Below are 15,720 nucleotides of genomic sequence, written 5' to 3'. Positions count from 1 at the left end.
GCGCGGCGCCGGCGCGCGCAGGCGGCTCCGCCCCCGCGCGCAACGCGAAGGGCTCTGGCGGCAACGGCGGGGTCGCCTCAGCGGGAGCTGCCTCAGCTCCTCCGTGAGGCAGGGCTCCCCCCGGGAACAGCGCCGGGCAACCCCAGCTGCGAGGAAGATTAAAAAGAAGCGAGGCAAAATTTACAGCGCTTTCTCTTCGTTCTTTTATAGCACGGGCTAAGGTGGCGGTGCCTGGGGTGCCGGGGCGGGGGAAGTGCGAGGCACCAGGCAGACTTCCACCGGGCCCTTCACCGCGCTCTGCCGGCTACAGCGCTGAAAGTAAGAACCACAAAGAAAGGGTGCAGACACTTTTTTTTAAAAAAAAAAAAAAGTTCACTCTCGTCACAGCACACTTCTCAGAAGAGGTGTTTCCTATTAATATAGCTTTCAAGTTAGCCCCAGCCCCATAACCCCCCCAGCTGGTACTACTACACACAACAAAGCATCCCATAAAGAGGTCTGGCCACTAGTTACTGCTTTAACGTCTCTTTACTTGTATTTATAAGGGCTGTGGGACTCCTCTGCCCCAATAGAAGCAGGCGTTGGGTTTCCCAAGACCCCTTTTAGAAGTTTTCACACAGGAACTGGTGAACTATTTACTTTTTTTCTAGTGATCAAAGACCCAGGGATAAGGGAGGCAGAACTTTCCCAGCACTTCGTCCACTCAATGAAGCCTCACGAGTTCAAAGCCCATGTCTAGGCTGGTAAGTCACACAATACAGACATTTGTTTGGAATGCAGTAAGATTTGTATCTATGCTATGCAGTACCTATCGCTTTTGTGAGGTAGGAAGAATATTGAAATACATGTTCTGCAAACCCAAGACAATTGGGGAAGCCTGTACAAAAATAGGTAATCAAACACAGATCTCTTCAAATCCAGATGGGCATCCCTTGTTCTAGTTTCCCGTCTCTGATTGTGAGGCTCTGTGTCACTTGGAATGTTTTACAAGATAACATCTGGCCCTCAGGGCTGAACTGTTGCCCCTTAACTGCACATTAGGCTGAGACCTTCAAATCCTGTAAATACACTTGCCTGCTCTGTCTCCTTATTACTGCCCTACCTAAAATGAAAAAAGCTGCCAGCTTATATCCAAACAAATATATGACGACATACAGATTAGAACGGTACCACAGAGAATGGAGGACGCCAGGATCTGCATTAAAAAAATGTATTTTTTTAATAACACATAAATAAGCACATATAACCCTTACACACATTTTTCAGGTAACACCACAAAACCATCTTACAGTAACTCCAGAAAAACCAAACCTGCTCAAGAGGCCAGCCCAAATGGGCATCGCCTCCACGGTTTCAGGCAACATCAAGACCACACAGGATTTCAGTACAATTTGGTACAGTTATTAGAGAGTGGATTTTCACCAGTCTAGCTCGTGCTGGTTCAATGCTATGCTCTTGAAGCCACAGATATACTGGCTGAATGGGTACAGGACCTGCTTAGTGCAAGGAAAAATCATTAGACTATGTAATACACTTGTTGCTGAACCACAGGCAGGAGGATTTGCCCTTTGCATTTTTCAAATCAGGTGCTGATAATTCAGTGCTCTGCTGTCTGCATGTCTTGATCACGCTTTTTGCATCACTTTCCACTCCAAATAGACTTGGTGGCAAATTAATGTTTTGCTTCAGTTTATTGCAGTGCTCTAAGAATCATTAAAGACATCTCAGAGAGAGTCACCACTTCGGCAGAAAAGCCAACAAGAGACAAAAATCAACTTAAAAAAACGTTGCCTTCCAAAAGAGACTATGACGTCACTTCAACAGTGACGATTTCACACTTTCCAGTATCTTGATCTGTGCAGGTAACATGCAAGGACCCATCCCTAGATAAAAGAGAAAGGTATGTTTAGGACTATGTCAGCACAACACTTAGTATGTTACTGCATGTTCCAGAGAGGAGAAACAATAGTCTTCATGCATACAAAAGGAAGAAAGATTAGCATCAAAATATCCAGGGAAGAATGTGCTTCAACATAGAAGAAACTGATTTATGAGATTAAGTTTAGTTTATTGAGTATTTAGATACGCACTTCTTGCTCTCCATTAAAGCATGTATCTTCTCTACATATGGTGGAACAGATTCAGGAGCATGTTTAAATATTGTAACTAAGTTTATTTAGTATAGGTTTGTAAATAGAATATGCAGTAATATTCTTCAAAATATTCATCTTGAGAGCTTTGAGTAACAGCAACCAACAGGTAAGCACGTCTTCTCAAAGCATGAGAACTTGACTTTTAAAAAGTAAAAGCAGTCCTTAAATAACAAGGATCTCCTTCAAGGAGGAAAACCTTAATTTTCAAAATCCAAGAATTAGAGACAATATTGAATCCTACTTCATCTAGACATAAAAGTCACATGTAATAAATATTTAGACAGAAATAGATGTGTTCTAGTGAACTTTCCCTAATCTTTTTAATCTAAATATTACTAAAACCCCCTTTAAAATATGCAGGTTTTCTGCACTACACAGTTGCATATATAACCCCTAAGATGTTTTTCTTATCAATGCTAAGTGCAAATCTCTGTACGACTAACAAGGTATTTTAGGTGAAGTCTATTAATAGAGCATTAACACACCTGACAGTTAACATAAGAAAATGAAGTATTGTGAACTCAGATAGTGAGCAGGGATTTTGTTTTTCAGCAACATCTAGACAACTTTCATACTATTTAGAAAAAGCAACATGAACTTCAGGACAGTCCTCAGAAAACAAACATACTTTGACTACTTTGAATTCCAACTTCTGGTATCTTTATAAACTATTTAGACTATTTCAAATGAGCCCAAACACTCCTATTAAGACCTAAGAAAGAGAAATTTCTTCAATATCATGTCATCCCCATTCCCCACACCACCATAAGATACAGAATTACTTGTTTATTATGGGAAAATATGAAGTAAAAAGCGGATTTCTGAAGCCTGATTTCCTGTGGCATTGTTTTTCATGCTTAACAACCCTGTCTCTGAAAGGACAGTGCCACAGGTTTTCATCACAAATGCTGCATATGAGAAGTCCTTTGTGGATTCCTTAGCAACTAATAAAGACAGATTCTACTTGAGTTTTTCCTAAGAGTGTGGGCATTCAACAGAACTCCCTGACCCCCTTCCACAGGAAATCTGACACCCTGATTGCTCTCAAGCATGGTTAAACTGATCAACAGTTCAACAGCTGCTAAAAATCACCTATGCAACTGTGTTAAGTTTTATTTCTTTAGGACTCAAACAATGAAAGCACAGAAGGTATTGCATAAAAACCACATTCCTACAGAATCTACCCCTGCTAGGACACAGCCCTGTAAGCAATGAAATGCTGAATTTCTCAACACAAAATTAAACGTTCTGTAACAGGAGAAAAGACTGCTTGTCAGCAGTGTGACATAGTGAGTCAAACAGCAGAATAATAAATATTTGGGGTACCTTTTCATAGTGAGTACAGTCAGTATATCATGTAGGCCATCCTCCTTTTTATCTAAATCCTGGAGTACAATCTATTTAAAAAAAAAAATGTTAAATTACAAAGTTCTCTAAATCCTCGTACAGCAGCTTAATGGAAGTGACACAACAGCTAAGGTGTGCAATTCATTCTGTTTCGCACCTCACACTAACAGTTCAACACCAAAGCATGCCATAGCAGACTTCATTCATCTGTAGTGCAAATCTATGTATTTGTAGCTATTTGCACTACCGCTTCACTGGCTTTGTTTCAGGGTCTATCACTAAGATCGCTGGAGTGCCTACAACTCCCACAGACTACAGTAAGAGCTGAGCATGTTCCTTTACTTAGAATCAGTTCTGTAATTATTAGGTAACATCCTTTCCTCACCCCCTTGAAGATCTTTGGGCAGGACCAAGGTGGAATAACAATTTTCTCCCTGTTGCTTTAAGTGCACTGAAGCCAAGGTAAGCACAGCATCACTGTTTCAAACAAGCTGTGTTCTCTCAGTAGGTTGACTCCCAAGTAATATCTTTATATTGGGTGAGGATTTAATCACATCATCTTACCACTGTGAAAAATCAAATGTGGTATTTAATACCAAGATCCTGTCCAATCTAGGAAGATCAAAAAGTCATCAACAGCACATACACTAGCTACATCATTACCTCCAGAAGTTTTATTTCTAAAATGTTGGAGATCTATGTACTACTGCAATGACTGGTTATGATCTCTCATCCCGGGCGAGCTTACTACAGTAGTGCCAAATGTCAAACCCAGCCAGCCATTTAGAAAATCAAAAGGGAAACTTCAATTTCTTTAAGAAGTGCTTCAATACTTCATAACACATTTATAGAATAATGCTTAAAAGACCATTTCCAAAGAGATGCACATCATTCTAATTTTGTAACAAGAAGTTTTGGTAGGGGTGGGATTGGTTTTGGTTTAAAAAAAATTTTTTTTTTTTTTTAGATCCACTTGATTTCCAAGTGGTTGATATTAAAAGTGCACATTAATGTGTATATACTCACCTGTGCAAATTTACCTTCTTCATTCATGGGACTTTTCCCCAATGACTCATACAGTTCAAGGCATACAGAAGAAATGTTTCCAGGAGCATGCAGGGTGTGCTGCCTTCGAGCTGGTAATGGTGTCCCTGATGGAAATAGCACTGTGAATTTGTCAGCCCCTGACTCGTCTACTCCCTTTAAAAAGAAAAAAGAAGTTCATGCCTTTCTCTAAGTACTTTAGTGAGCTGGAAGTGTTACAACAGTGCTCCATGAAATCCAAGTGCTCCAGAAATCCAAGACTCATTCTCTCTGTCTGCCACATTTACCATCACAGCAAGTAAAAAGAAAAAAATGTTCCTATAAATAAATGAAACAGCCCAGCTGTTCAAACATAGCAAAAAACACAATCTATCTCCCCTTCAAATCAAGCAGTTTTTCCTGTCAATTTTTTTGTCAATAAACCTAAATTACCACTTACTGCTGATCTATAGCCAATCTGTAGAACTAATAATAAAACAATACTGTTTCTCTAACATCAATCATGCATAAGTAGTGCTGTATATTCATTGCAGCAGTAAAATTTTCCAAGTTAAATAATTTTAGCCTTACCTTAAGAAGAATATCTTTGGCGGAACACTCAATAAAGAGTGCTGCTTCTTCTAACAAAGGATTCTCTTTCCCTAGCAGAATTCCTGCCTCTATGGCTGCACCAATGGGAATAACTTCATCTGGAGGAATTGAATTCAGTAATTCCACAGTTGGGAAAATGTCTTTGATCAGCTGCTGTAGCTTCGGGATTCGAGCAGACCCACCACAAAGAACTACCTGGAAAACATGCCTTAATGATTTCAAATCTTTCTTCTGACAGATAAAACAGACAGGTCACAACGTGCAATACAGAAATGCAAACCGCTCTGCAATATTTTATCATCTGTAGTTGTTGAAACAAAAATTGATGCCATCTTTGCCCGACTTCCGTTACTTTTGTATTTGAAATTCAAGGAAATAGCTTGCAAGTTTGAAATGGTATCTTGGAAAAGTGGTTCTTACAGTAAGCATCAGCTAGATGAACTAGCATTTTAAAAATTGAGGAATTAATCATAAAATAACATCAGGTTTGAAGGGACCTCCAGAGGTCTTCTAGTCCAACCTCCTGCCCAGAACAGGTCCAGTTACAACAGGCTGCTCAGGACCTTATCTCCATGGGTATAGATTTCACAGACTATGTGGGCCCTTGTTTGATCACCCTCACGCTACAAATTCTTTTCTTGGTATCTAAAATTTCCCCATGTTGTAACTTGTGCTGCTTGCCACTCACCCTTCCATCATGCACCTATAGGAAGGAGTAAGTCAGGTTTTGTCTCGTGTATGCCTTCCTACTAGGAAACTGCAGGCAGCACTAGTCTCCCCTGAGCCTTTTCTTCTTACGTGTGAGCAAACCCAGACTGGCTCCAGTAGGTCAGTACCTTTCATCTCCTGTGAAGCCCAAAAATTATGGTATTTTGGCACTTGGACAGAGTGTCCAGATACAGAGGGAAACAAACACTTTCCTACACCCATGGCTACACCCTTGCTATTATAGCCCAGCAGGCAATTGTCCTTCTTTGCTGCAGAGGCACGCTGCTGACTGCTATTCAATTTACTATTAGAACCCCCACATCTTTTCCTGCAAAGCTGCTTTCTAGCAACCGCTAGCCTGTCCCGCTGCACAGGATTATTCCATCCCAGACTCTACATTTGCCTTTGTTGATCTTTGTGATATTCTTCTCCATTGGACTAGATAATCACTGTAGGTTCCTTCCCATTGAAATATTCTATACCATTATATACATTTCAACCCCTCTGAATAGCAGCCTTGACCTACAGTGGTATTGATTGCTCCCCTCATTTTGGTACTGTCTGCAAACTTGCTGAGAGCACATGCTACCCCATCACCCATGTTATTAACAAAGACATTAAATGGTATTAGCCCGAGCACCAAATCCTGAGGGATGTCATTGAAAACCAGCCATCACTTACTGATCTTGTGCAAGAAAAAAAACCTTAAAACCCTTCTCTTGTAACAGTAACTTTCTTGAGATCAACCTGATCTGGAAACAAAGCTAATTCCCACTTTTCTTCATGTAAACCATAACTTAGGAGTTGTAAATTAGGTTCATTTATTTTTACATTTAAAGTGCTTCCACACCGCCCCCCCCCCCCCCCCCAAAGCATTAAGGCCTGAGGAGAGCACACTGGGCCACTTAAAAAATACTGCCACCAGAAAACAAAAGACACTCTCTGAACAATGGCCTATACTTCATTATCCTACCAGTGAAACTCAGATGTGACGCAGCAAACACTAATGAAGTCTGAAATAGCATCAAGTATCATTAAAAGCGCCAGCTAACTTTTGCTGCAGGAGCTATGTGCAAACTCCACCAGCAATAAATGCAGCACTATTTGCCACACACAGGCGCACAGGGGTTGAGATGAAGTTACTCTCTTATATCAAAGCAAAAAAGACATTTGAATAAAACTAGTAATGTTTCCTACTTTACTCACCATGTTTGGCATTGAAACACTCTATAGTTTGGCATCTAACGTGTTCCTAAGTTTTTTAAGCTAACAAGGAAGAACACAGGCACCAAGTAGACACTACATGATTTGTTCAACTCATAAGACCAAAAAAGTCAAAACTCAGGCTTTCTTCAGAAGTGTCAGCAAACCCCATCCAAAGCTCAGTGAAGGCAGAAGAAAGTCTATGTACTAAACTTACTCTTGGTAGAGCTGAGGAGTACCTTCTTGTTACACAAACACACCACATGGAGACAAATCCTCTACCATTTACTCAATATGCAGCAGTAAAAACACATTGCTGACTCTAACTCTACCTTATACTTAACTTCAAGCAACTGAAATCAAAGCAAAGATAGGAGTTCTAAAGGTCTTCAGTCTACATACTTTTGTGGATCTGAGCCAAGAATGCTTAAACACATCATGAAATAATCTCAGTCTGCAAGGAAAACAGGCCCCAAAAGTATTCTCCTTGTGGAGTTATAAAGCATACTACAGACAAATGTTTTCTATTATTACCTTATTAATATCATCTGCTGTAAATCCAACTTGCTGTAAGAGCTTTTTAATTGCTTCTACACATTTACTAAAAAGTGAAGAACAGATAAGTTCAAATCTGGCCCTAGAAGAAAAGAAAAAAAAAAAAAATCAAAAAGTGTAATCTCATCCATTAGAGACAAATACCTGAAACGGAAGAATAATAATTTTTAGAATATACTTTTTGGTTCTCTAGCTATACCTTGCACCAAGGGATTTTTTTTTTTTTAAATCTTATTTCCCAATTATTAATATCAAAGAAGTTTTTTTTGTTGTTGTTGTGAAAATATCTGTGCTATTGATTCCATCGTTCACACCTACATGGAATGCACATTCATTCTTCTTCAGTGTACTCTAGAGAAAAAACAGTCTTATTGTCTTGACAAAATATAGTATGGTTGTCTTGACTGATATGTGAAAAGAAGCAAAATCCTGGAACTCCTCATCATCTTTAAAATGGAGAGAGACTCAAATATGCCTCTTGAATTTTCAGAGGCAAATCAAGCTGTGTCCTGATTTGCACGCAGGAAGCAGGTACTGAAGCAAATTGAAAAACAAACTTGTGTTTCCTTTGAGCTCTTTCAAGCCTGAAGAGAAAGTTTTACTCTGTACAAATACAGCAAGTCAAGTTCTGCAACACTAGTCCACAGGATTAGCATCCTTACCCAAAACTGAGCCAAGCAAGTTATACAGCATTGCTTCTCACACTTGCAAACATACTATGCCTTATTTTACCACATCCAACTGCTGCAGCAGTGGATGCACAGCTCTGGAATTGAAAAGTCCATTTTATTTTGCTAAAGCTGCTGCTGACAGGAAGAGCAATCAAATTAGATAACATCTCAATAACATACCATCCCAAGATGTATCTTGGGAAAAGACTTAGAGTAGGCCACAGCAGTATGAACAAAACCACAGAAAACATCTTTCTACTCCAGCTGTCAAATAGAGGCAACATCAAGACTTCCATGACTCCTATCATTCTGGAGCTTGTTTAGATGAAAGAGTCCAAAAGTATTCTTTTCTTTAAGGAAAAAACAACAACAAAAACAATAATTGGGGAAACCCTCTCCCACCTTGAGTAATTGCAGTATCTATTCCCCTTTCATCGACAACCAGACTCCAAAGATGGGGTCTCCCTGTGCCTTTTCGCACCTTATTTTCTAACCATTAGGGCAACATTGTTAGTGTCACTACCCTAACTACTACAGATCACATCATAACAGAACCATCAATATGAAACAAAGCAAGGTGGTCTTCTATCTTACTTCCGTTTCTAAAATTAATGCCACAAAAAAAAAAAACCAAACCCCAAAGCTTATTGAACATCCTAAATACCACCTAGAAATATTTCAAGCATAGTTTTACATAAAAGCAGTAGGTTCAAGATTTGTTTTACCTGGACACATTACAATCAAAATCCAATCCATCATACAATGAATCTACAAAACAGTTTGCACTTCCCAGGGTTGATAACGAGTGCTTTGCAACATCAGCACTATTCATTAACTTCATCATGGCTCTGGGATTTCCTCTAATATCATGTTTACAAGACCTACATTTGGAAAAAAAAAAAAAAAGAAAAGGATATCAATTTAGAAAGGCAGGCATCTGAGTGATAACACTAACTTTCTGAAAGAAAAAACAAGTTAAAGCTATTCAACTTTTTTCTGTAGACATTTTAGTATTATCTACAATGCCACTATTGAAAGCTCACAAAGAATAAGTGCTTATTTCAATTTCAACTAAAGAACACTGTGTAGAGGCACCCTGAACTCTGCATTAGTGTTTATCATACAGATTTAAGTCTTTCTGAACAGTTTCTCAGCTGAACAAATCCCGTAAGTGACTGCAAGGAACAGAAAGGGCCTGCAAGTTAACTAACTTTAACTACGGATTAAGAAGAAATAAAACACCAAATATTAGACATATCAACAGAATAGTACGTTTCATCCAAAAAGTCTCCTCCTGTGATAGTATGCAACTGACCACCTCAACATCACTAGAGCTAATGGTAACGCATTTTTCTTTTTTGTTCATCACAGGATGACGTGCCACATAGACGTCAGTCTGATGACCCAAGCCCCACCACTGTCCTTCATGCCAACAAGAAAAACAAACAAAACCCACAAAGGTGAATTCCCTGCCACCCCAAAAGCTTGACTGAAAGGATGTTAGCAGCCTGTAGTCACATAAATCACTCAAAACACAAAACAGTTCATAGCTGAGCCCTTATAGTTTGACACTGACTTCAGTCAACATCTACTCAAAACCAAGTATTTCCCAGTCTTCCTGCTTAGCCCCCAACAACTGACTGTTCCTTTAACATCTTTGACCCATTTCACTCACAGACCATCTGCTAGATCCGACAACCTAATATGGTTGAGGGGTTTTTTTTGGTTTTTGTTTGTTTGTTTGGGGGTTTTTTGTTTGTTTTTCTTTTGGCAAGCAAGCATCAGATAATGAAGTTCCTGTCCTAACAGCAACATGCTTAGAATTCAAAACCTACCTCTGAAATTCAGAAGCTAAGTGTTGTGCTAGAGCTTCTGTGAAGCAGACTCCACCAATGCTATCGTCTGTGTTTGTAGCAAGGACACGATATATTCCACTGTTTACTTCTATGACTGTGATAGAAAGCGATGTTCCACCAAGTTTATAAACCAACACATTGCTGCCATGGTTAAAAAAAAAAAGTAGTATTAATAAGCCATCTAAAACTATGTTTGAGACACTTTCTAAAAAGGTGACCACCATATAACATATTGCAGGTTCTAATCAGTTTTGTCAAGAGAATTTGATTTGGGGTGTTTGTATTTAATGCATCTTAGTACCACTGACTACTTGACAATGTTCCCTAAAGATCAAAATTAGTCTATTTCATACAGTGAGAGTAGCCAACATTTCTTCCTATAACACAACTGAGAACGGAACATGATATTCAAGATTATAGGCAAAAATTATATGAGAAGGGCAAAAAATATCAACCAAGAAGAAAAAAGACAAGACATCTCTTTACAGTGACAGCAGTCTTTGCTATTTTGAAAATCTTGTGAATTATTTGAATACTCTTAAGGGAAACCCAATGCACCTACTGAACCCAGGAACTCAGCTTTAGTTCTTCTACCGTATGTAAAATGACCCCATCTCCCACAATTAAAAACAGCTATGCCAAAATCTGTTTAAGAAGGGATGCATTTTTCTTCAAGGCAATCAGCTCATTAAAGAGCAAGACAGAATCTGGGGACAAATCTTTAAAGACAATTCTAAAAAAATAAAAACCAGAACAAAGGGATTTAAAACACTACACATTTACAACTTCTAAATTGTTACTGGCTTTATTGAGAGAAAAAAGGACAAGCCTCAAATCATTAATTTTGTATCGACTGCTAAGGCAACACAACATTCCCTCATCTAAGATTTCTCAGGATTTAAGTACAGCAGCTTAAATTTAAGAAGTAAAATATTGGGATTTTACCTTTTCCCAGTGGGTGAATCTTGGCCAATTCCATAAGCCAGGAGAGCTGCAGACGGTTCATGAATTAATCTCATAACATTAAATCCAGCAGCTGCAGCTGCTTCCCTGTGATAAGGCATAACAGCATTTCATTTTACTTCAATGATTTCACTAGTCACGCACACTATTAAGATTTCATCTGAACTACGTATGTCACCAACTCAGAACTTTGTTACAGCATGGTATTAACACAGCAAAGTGAGTGGAAAAGAAAGGTATCAAGAGGTTCAGTTGCTACTGTGTTCTGTAGGTAGCTGGATCTGCTGTGTGCTTATTGTCAAAGAAAACACTGATGTATCAGTCTGTGTACCCCATAAAAAACAGCAACCCCCCTTCAACTTCAAGATGAAAAACCCCACCCTCAATCAAACTTGCTAAATTATCTTCAGGTCTGGTACTAAAAGTTCTTGGTACATTATTTCAACAGATATCACGCTAGGAAAATTGCTTTTACTTCCAAATCAAGTTACCGCACCTCACTTCTAACATTTTCTTTACATGTTTTCTTGAAACTTCAGTAACCCTAGGACTGCCCTACGAGTCGTTTCCTCCACTTTGAAGTTATTTTGAAACTCGTATGCCAAAGCAATAGAATGTTTCATCATACATACTGCAAATACCCAGCTCGCTGTTTTATGACCAACTTTAAGTGCGCTTTAAGTATTTCATGACAGTTCAACATAAGGGCTTCTACATACCAGAAAACAGAAATAGATGTTGCCAGTTATGCACAGCTTTAAGTCTATTTACATTTTCATATGGAAGAACTTTTCCAGCTACACTTCCAAGCAGAACTTCCAAGTAGAATACTGGTGTGTATTCCATATCTGCTCTCTGATAAAACAGTCCTCAGTAAAGGCACATAACGCCATTTGGTTCGGTGAGCACAGTTGTATGAAGGGATGGGAAATTATGGAAGAGGGCTATGAAACTATTTGCACTTCAAAGCAGACACTGAAGATCCACTAGAAATAACATATCTGAAATGCCATCCTATCCTTGATGATACCAAAAATTCCCTCTCACTTCAGTTGATTCAGAATTTCGTTTTGGTTACGACAGTGAATTCCTCGAAAAGTTTCTAAAGTCAGGATTTTTATCTCCTACTCTCACATTTTCCCAATTCAAATAGCATCCCAATGTCTTGACTGATAGTCGCAAGCTGAAGTCCAGCAGGAGAATTCCCATTGCTGATCTGCCAGCCGGTCTGCTTTAGGCATGTTAAAGAACAGAAAAATCTTAATCCTCTTACCCCAGGGCATTTTTCTGATTCTCTCCAAAATCAAATGGTACAGTGATAACAACGTCATTTACATCTGAACCCAATGCAGACTGAGCAGTTTCTGTTTATAAACATAGGCAGAACATGTTGATTAAAAGCAAAAAACCAATATACCACATCTTAAAAATACAAGGACAGCTTAAAAAACTAAAATATATTTTACTTATTATATACCTTTCATTTTACTGAAAATTAGTTTTGCCACATCTTCTGGGTTAATAAATTTATTATCTATTTCATATTGAAGTTTTCCATTCTTCTCAATTATCTGTAAACAAAACCAACATACCTTTGTTAGATACATAATTTGGTTATTAACAAAAAGTAATGTTTAGTTTAGTTTCTGTTCAAAGTAAAAACCATTGGATTGTGTAAATACTTTCTGTGTTAGTTACAAGAGAATAAATGCTTCCAGGATGCTTATCAAAGATCACAAAAAACCCTTGTATTATCCAACAGATGTGATAGTAACATTCATATGGACTTAAAAGACTGCAGATGTTCTTATTCTATTAAGAAGTTTACTTCAGTACAAAAGCAACGTTTAGAACAAAAGTACTTGCCTGCTTACATTCCATAAGAAAAAAATAACAGCTATCTACATAAGTCTATCAATACGAACAGTCAAGAACCAGAGAAAAACTCATTCCTTATTTAGGAATGTATTTTCCAGGATATTTTTTCTCTCATTTTGCAAAAAGGTTTCTAGTAACAACCACAGTATTATTTAAATTAAATACTGAGATTAAATCAAGTGGTTAAGCATTTTTATCACAAGATGCTGTAACCTGAGCATCTGCTACTAGCGCTAAGAAACACCACAATGCTATTACCCTAATATATTAAGAATCACCCCTTTTGAGAATGGCCAAGAGATATATATAATTTTTCTGTTGGACTGTATTACGATGGCAGGTCTTAGAACACAGTGAAGTTCTCTACTTTATAAAAAGAGAAACATTCTATACATCAGCAAATGGACCTCATATAACAACAGCTGATCACTACAGAACACAGACATGGTGTGGCACAAACAACCCCAAGAAGAACAGTATGAAATGATACGAGTTATCCTGAGAACAACAAAAAAACTAGATCATACTCACTGAACATTTGCTTTCTGCAATATATTTCTCTGCCTGTGGGTCACCAGAGCTGTCCAGACAAATTCAAAATAACAAAATAAATCATATGCTCAAGGGTAATTGCACAAATTCATCTTGCTGATATTCCTTATAACGTCTACAGCATATGAAGCTATACTTCAACCAAAATTTCTGTTTCCATTCTACAGATACATTTATACAGGAGAATAAAAACCAGAGGTTCTGACTGTTGGTATCTTTCAATCTCCTTTCCCCAAACTAATGACAGAAGTTAGTGAAAAGGGAAAACAAAACCCAACACATTATTTTAACCTGCTATCCTCAATAATCATTATAAAAGATTTTAGTGGCACTTCTGTTGCATTGACTGAAATAATGTGACAGCAATAAGCTGGCTATCCTTAATCCTCTACTAACTATGTAAAGTTATGCATCTGCAAAGTACTGAGAAATGCATCAGAATGGGTATCATTTTGTCAACTGGATGTCAATGGAAGAGCTGCAACACACAGCTAGGTTATCACTGAAAAGTTTTGTTGCATCTCTGATGTTAGACCTAAGCCAGCAAGTTTAGTTCTAGTACCACTGTAACTGCCAGCACAAACCATCACAGCTCCACTAACTGCAGAATCACAGCAGGCTTTACGCTGATCTGTTTCATGATTGTAATAAAAGGCAATGCAAAGTTTTGTGCAACTAAAACCACACTGGATTTTAGCCACAGGAAAATATCCAGGTAACAACAACACATTTTAATTAAGAAACTTAAGTATATATCAAAAGCATATATGCAACTTGTTAATAAATTTCACAATTTGATTTCACAGACAAATTCAGATACAAAATGCTATGCATCTCTTTACTCCTGGAATGAAATATAGAATAAAAAGTTCATAATATAATGAATTTTTAAGATCTGACATACCCTCCTGCCAATGCCAGGCTAACTTAAGTACTATCACACTAGATTAAAATGCCTTCAATATCAGTGCTGAGACTATGTTTCACTGACCAGCTTTAATGGGGAAAACTGAACTTCTCACCTTCCTTTTCACACCTCTTCTCTTACCTTCGCCCAAGGATCTGCTTTACTTTCACTACAGTGTTTGAAATATTTCTTATTCTACTTTGTTTTGCAGCTAAGCCAACAACCTGAATGAAAAATAAAGACAAAAAGAAGTGAGCAACAGGCAGAGCTCCCCTCCTCTCCACACCACCACCACGACAGAAGGCAAGCCTCACCTCCTCGCTCTCCGAGAAAGCAACGACCGCAGGCGTGACCCTGTCCCCGGCGTCATTGGCGACCACGTCGGCGCGGCCATCCTGCGGACAGAGGCACCACCCGTGAGCCGCCCCTCAGGGCTTGACTCGCTGCGTGACCCCGCAGCGCCGTGAGGGAACAGAGATGACCGCGGCCCACTCCCTCCTCCCAGCAAGGACTCCCGAGCGTCCACGACGCCTCCGGCCCGCCCCGGACACGGCGGGCGGAGCGGCCCCTCAGGCCCTCACCTTATAGACGGCGGCGCAGGCACAGGTAGCGCCCAGGTGAACACCGATGGCCGCCATGAGCCCCCCGCGCTCCACGCGCGCCCGCCGCCCCACAATGCACCGCGCGCGCCCCCGCTCCCAACCAATCCCGCTCCCCTTTTCCCCCCGGCCGCCAATCAAAGCCGGCGCCGCACTCTCTCGCAAACCAATCACGGAGAGGCGCACTTGGAAGCGCCGTCATCGGCGGAGCAGCCAATGAGGAAAATTGAGAGAGGGACGTCATCAAGCATGGCAACGAGGCAGAGTCCGTGCGCGAGGCGCGGGCGGTTTGGCGGTAAACGGCCGCTGAGGGGAGTTCGTCAGGCGCAGCGCTGGGCCTGCGCGGGCTGGAGCTGATGTAGCCACGGGGGAGCCGGCCGCTGAGAAAAGAGAGATTAAAATGGAGAACGGCGAACGACGCTGTTTCATGCGTGTGTGCTGGGGCGTGTGTGTTTTATGTCAGTGGCTTCTCTCATGGTTTAATTGCAGGCAATGAAGCACATGGAGACGGTGTAAATATTTTTTTATCCAAGTGCTGTAGTTATTAGCGAAGCAGTCAAGCTGAAGCGCTGATTTTGCGTAATCTAACCAGGCATAACCAATGTCTGAAAGCAAAGCTCAGCGTCTCGTTATGTTGCACTTCTATTGGAGAAATCCATCTTGGCATTACCATAGGAAAAAAAAAAAAGTGAG

General features: G+C 39.7%; 1 protein-coding gene across 1 annotated transcript; it reads right to left on the bottom strand.

The window, feature by feature from the left end:
* Nucleotides 1-1,209: 1,209 nt before the first annotated feature.
* Nucleotides 1,210-15,109, bottom strand: HSPA14 (heat shock protein family A (Hsp70) member 14). Its single transcript, XM_075488329.1, has 14 exons — nucleotides 15,010-15,109; nucleotides 14,743-14,823; nucleotides 14,570-14,652; nucleotides 13,501-13,549; nucleotides 12,569-12,662; nucleotides 12,365-12,455; nucleotides 11,074-11,178; nucleotides 10,108-10,269; nucleotides 8,998-9,153; nucleotides 7,581-7,683; nucleotides 5,115-5,330; nucleotides 4,527-4,700; nucleotides 3,480-3,550; nucleotides 1,210-1,883 (listed from the first exon to the last, which is right to left on the bottom strand). Exons 1-14 carry the CDS (start codon nucleotides 15,064-15,066, stop codon nucleotides 1,805-1,807), a joined length of 1,521 nt encoding a protein of 506 aa, XP_075344444.1. The 5' UTR covers nucleotides 15,067-15,109; the 3' UTR covers nucleotides 1,210-1,804.
* Nucleotides 15,110-15,720: the final 611 nt, after the last annotated feature.

Source organism: Mycteria americana, chromosome 1 (assembly GCF_035582795.1).
Source record: "Mycteria americana isolate JAX WOST 10 ecotype Jacksonville Zoo and Gardens chromosome 1, USCA_MyAme_1.0, whole genome shotgun sequence".
Taxonomy (NCBI): Eukaryota; Metazoa; Chordata; class Aves; order Ciconiiformes; family Ciconiidae; genus Mycteria; species Mycteria americana.
This window is presented reverse-complemented; position numbering and strand designations above follow the sequence as displayed.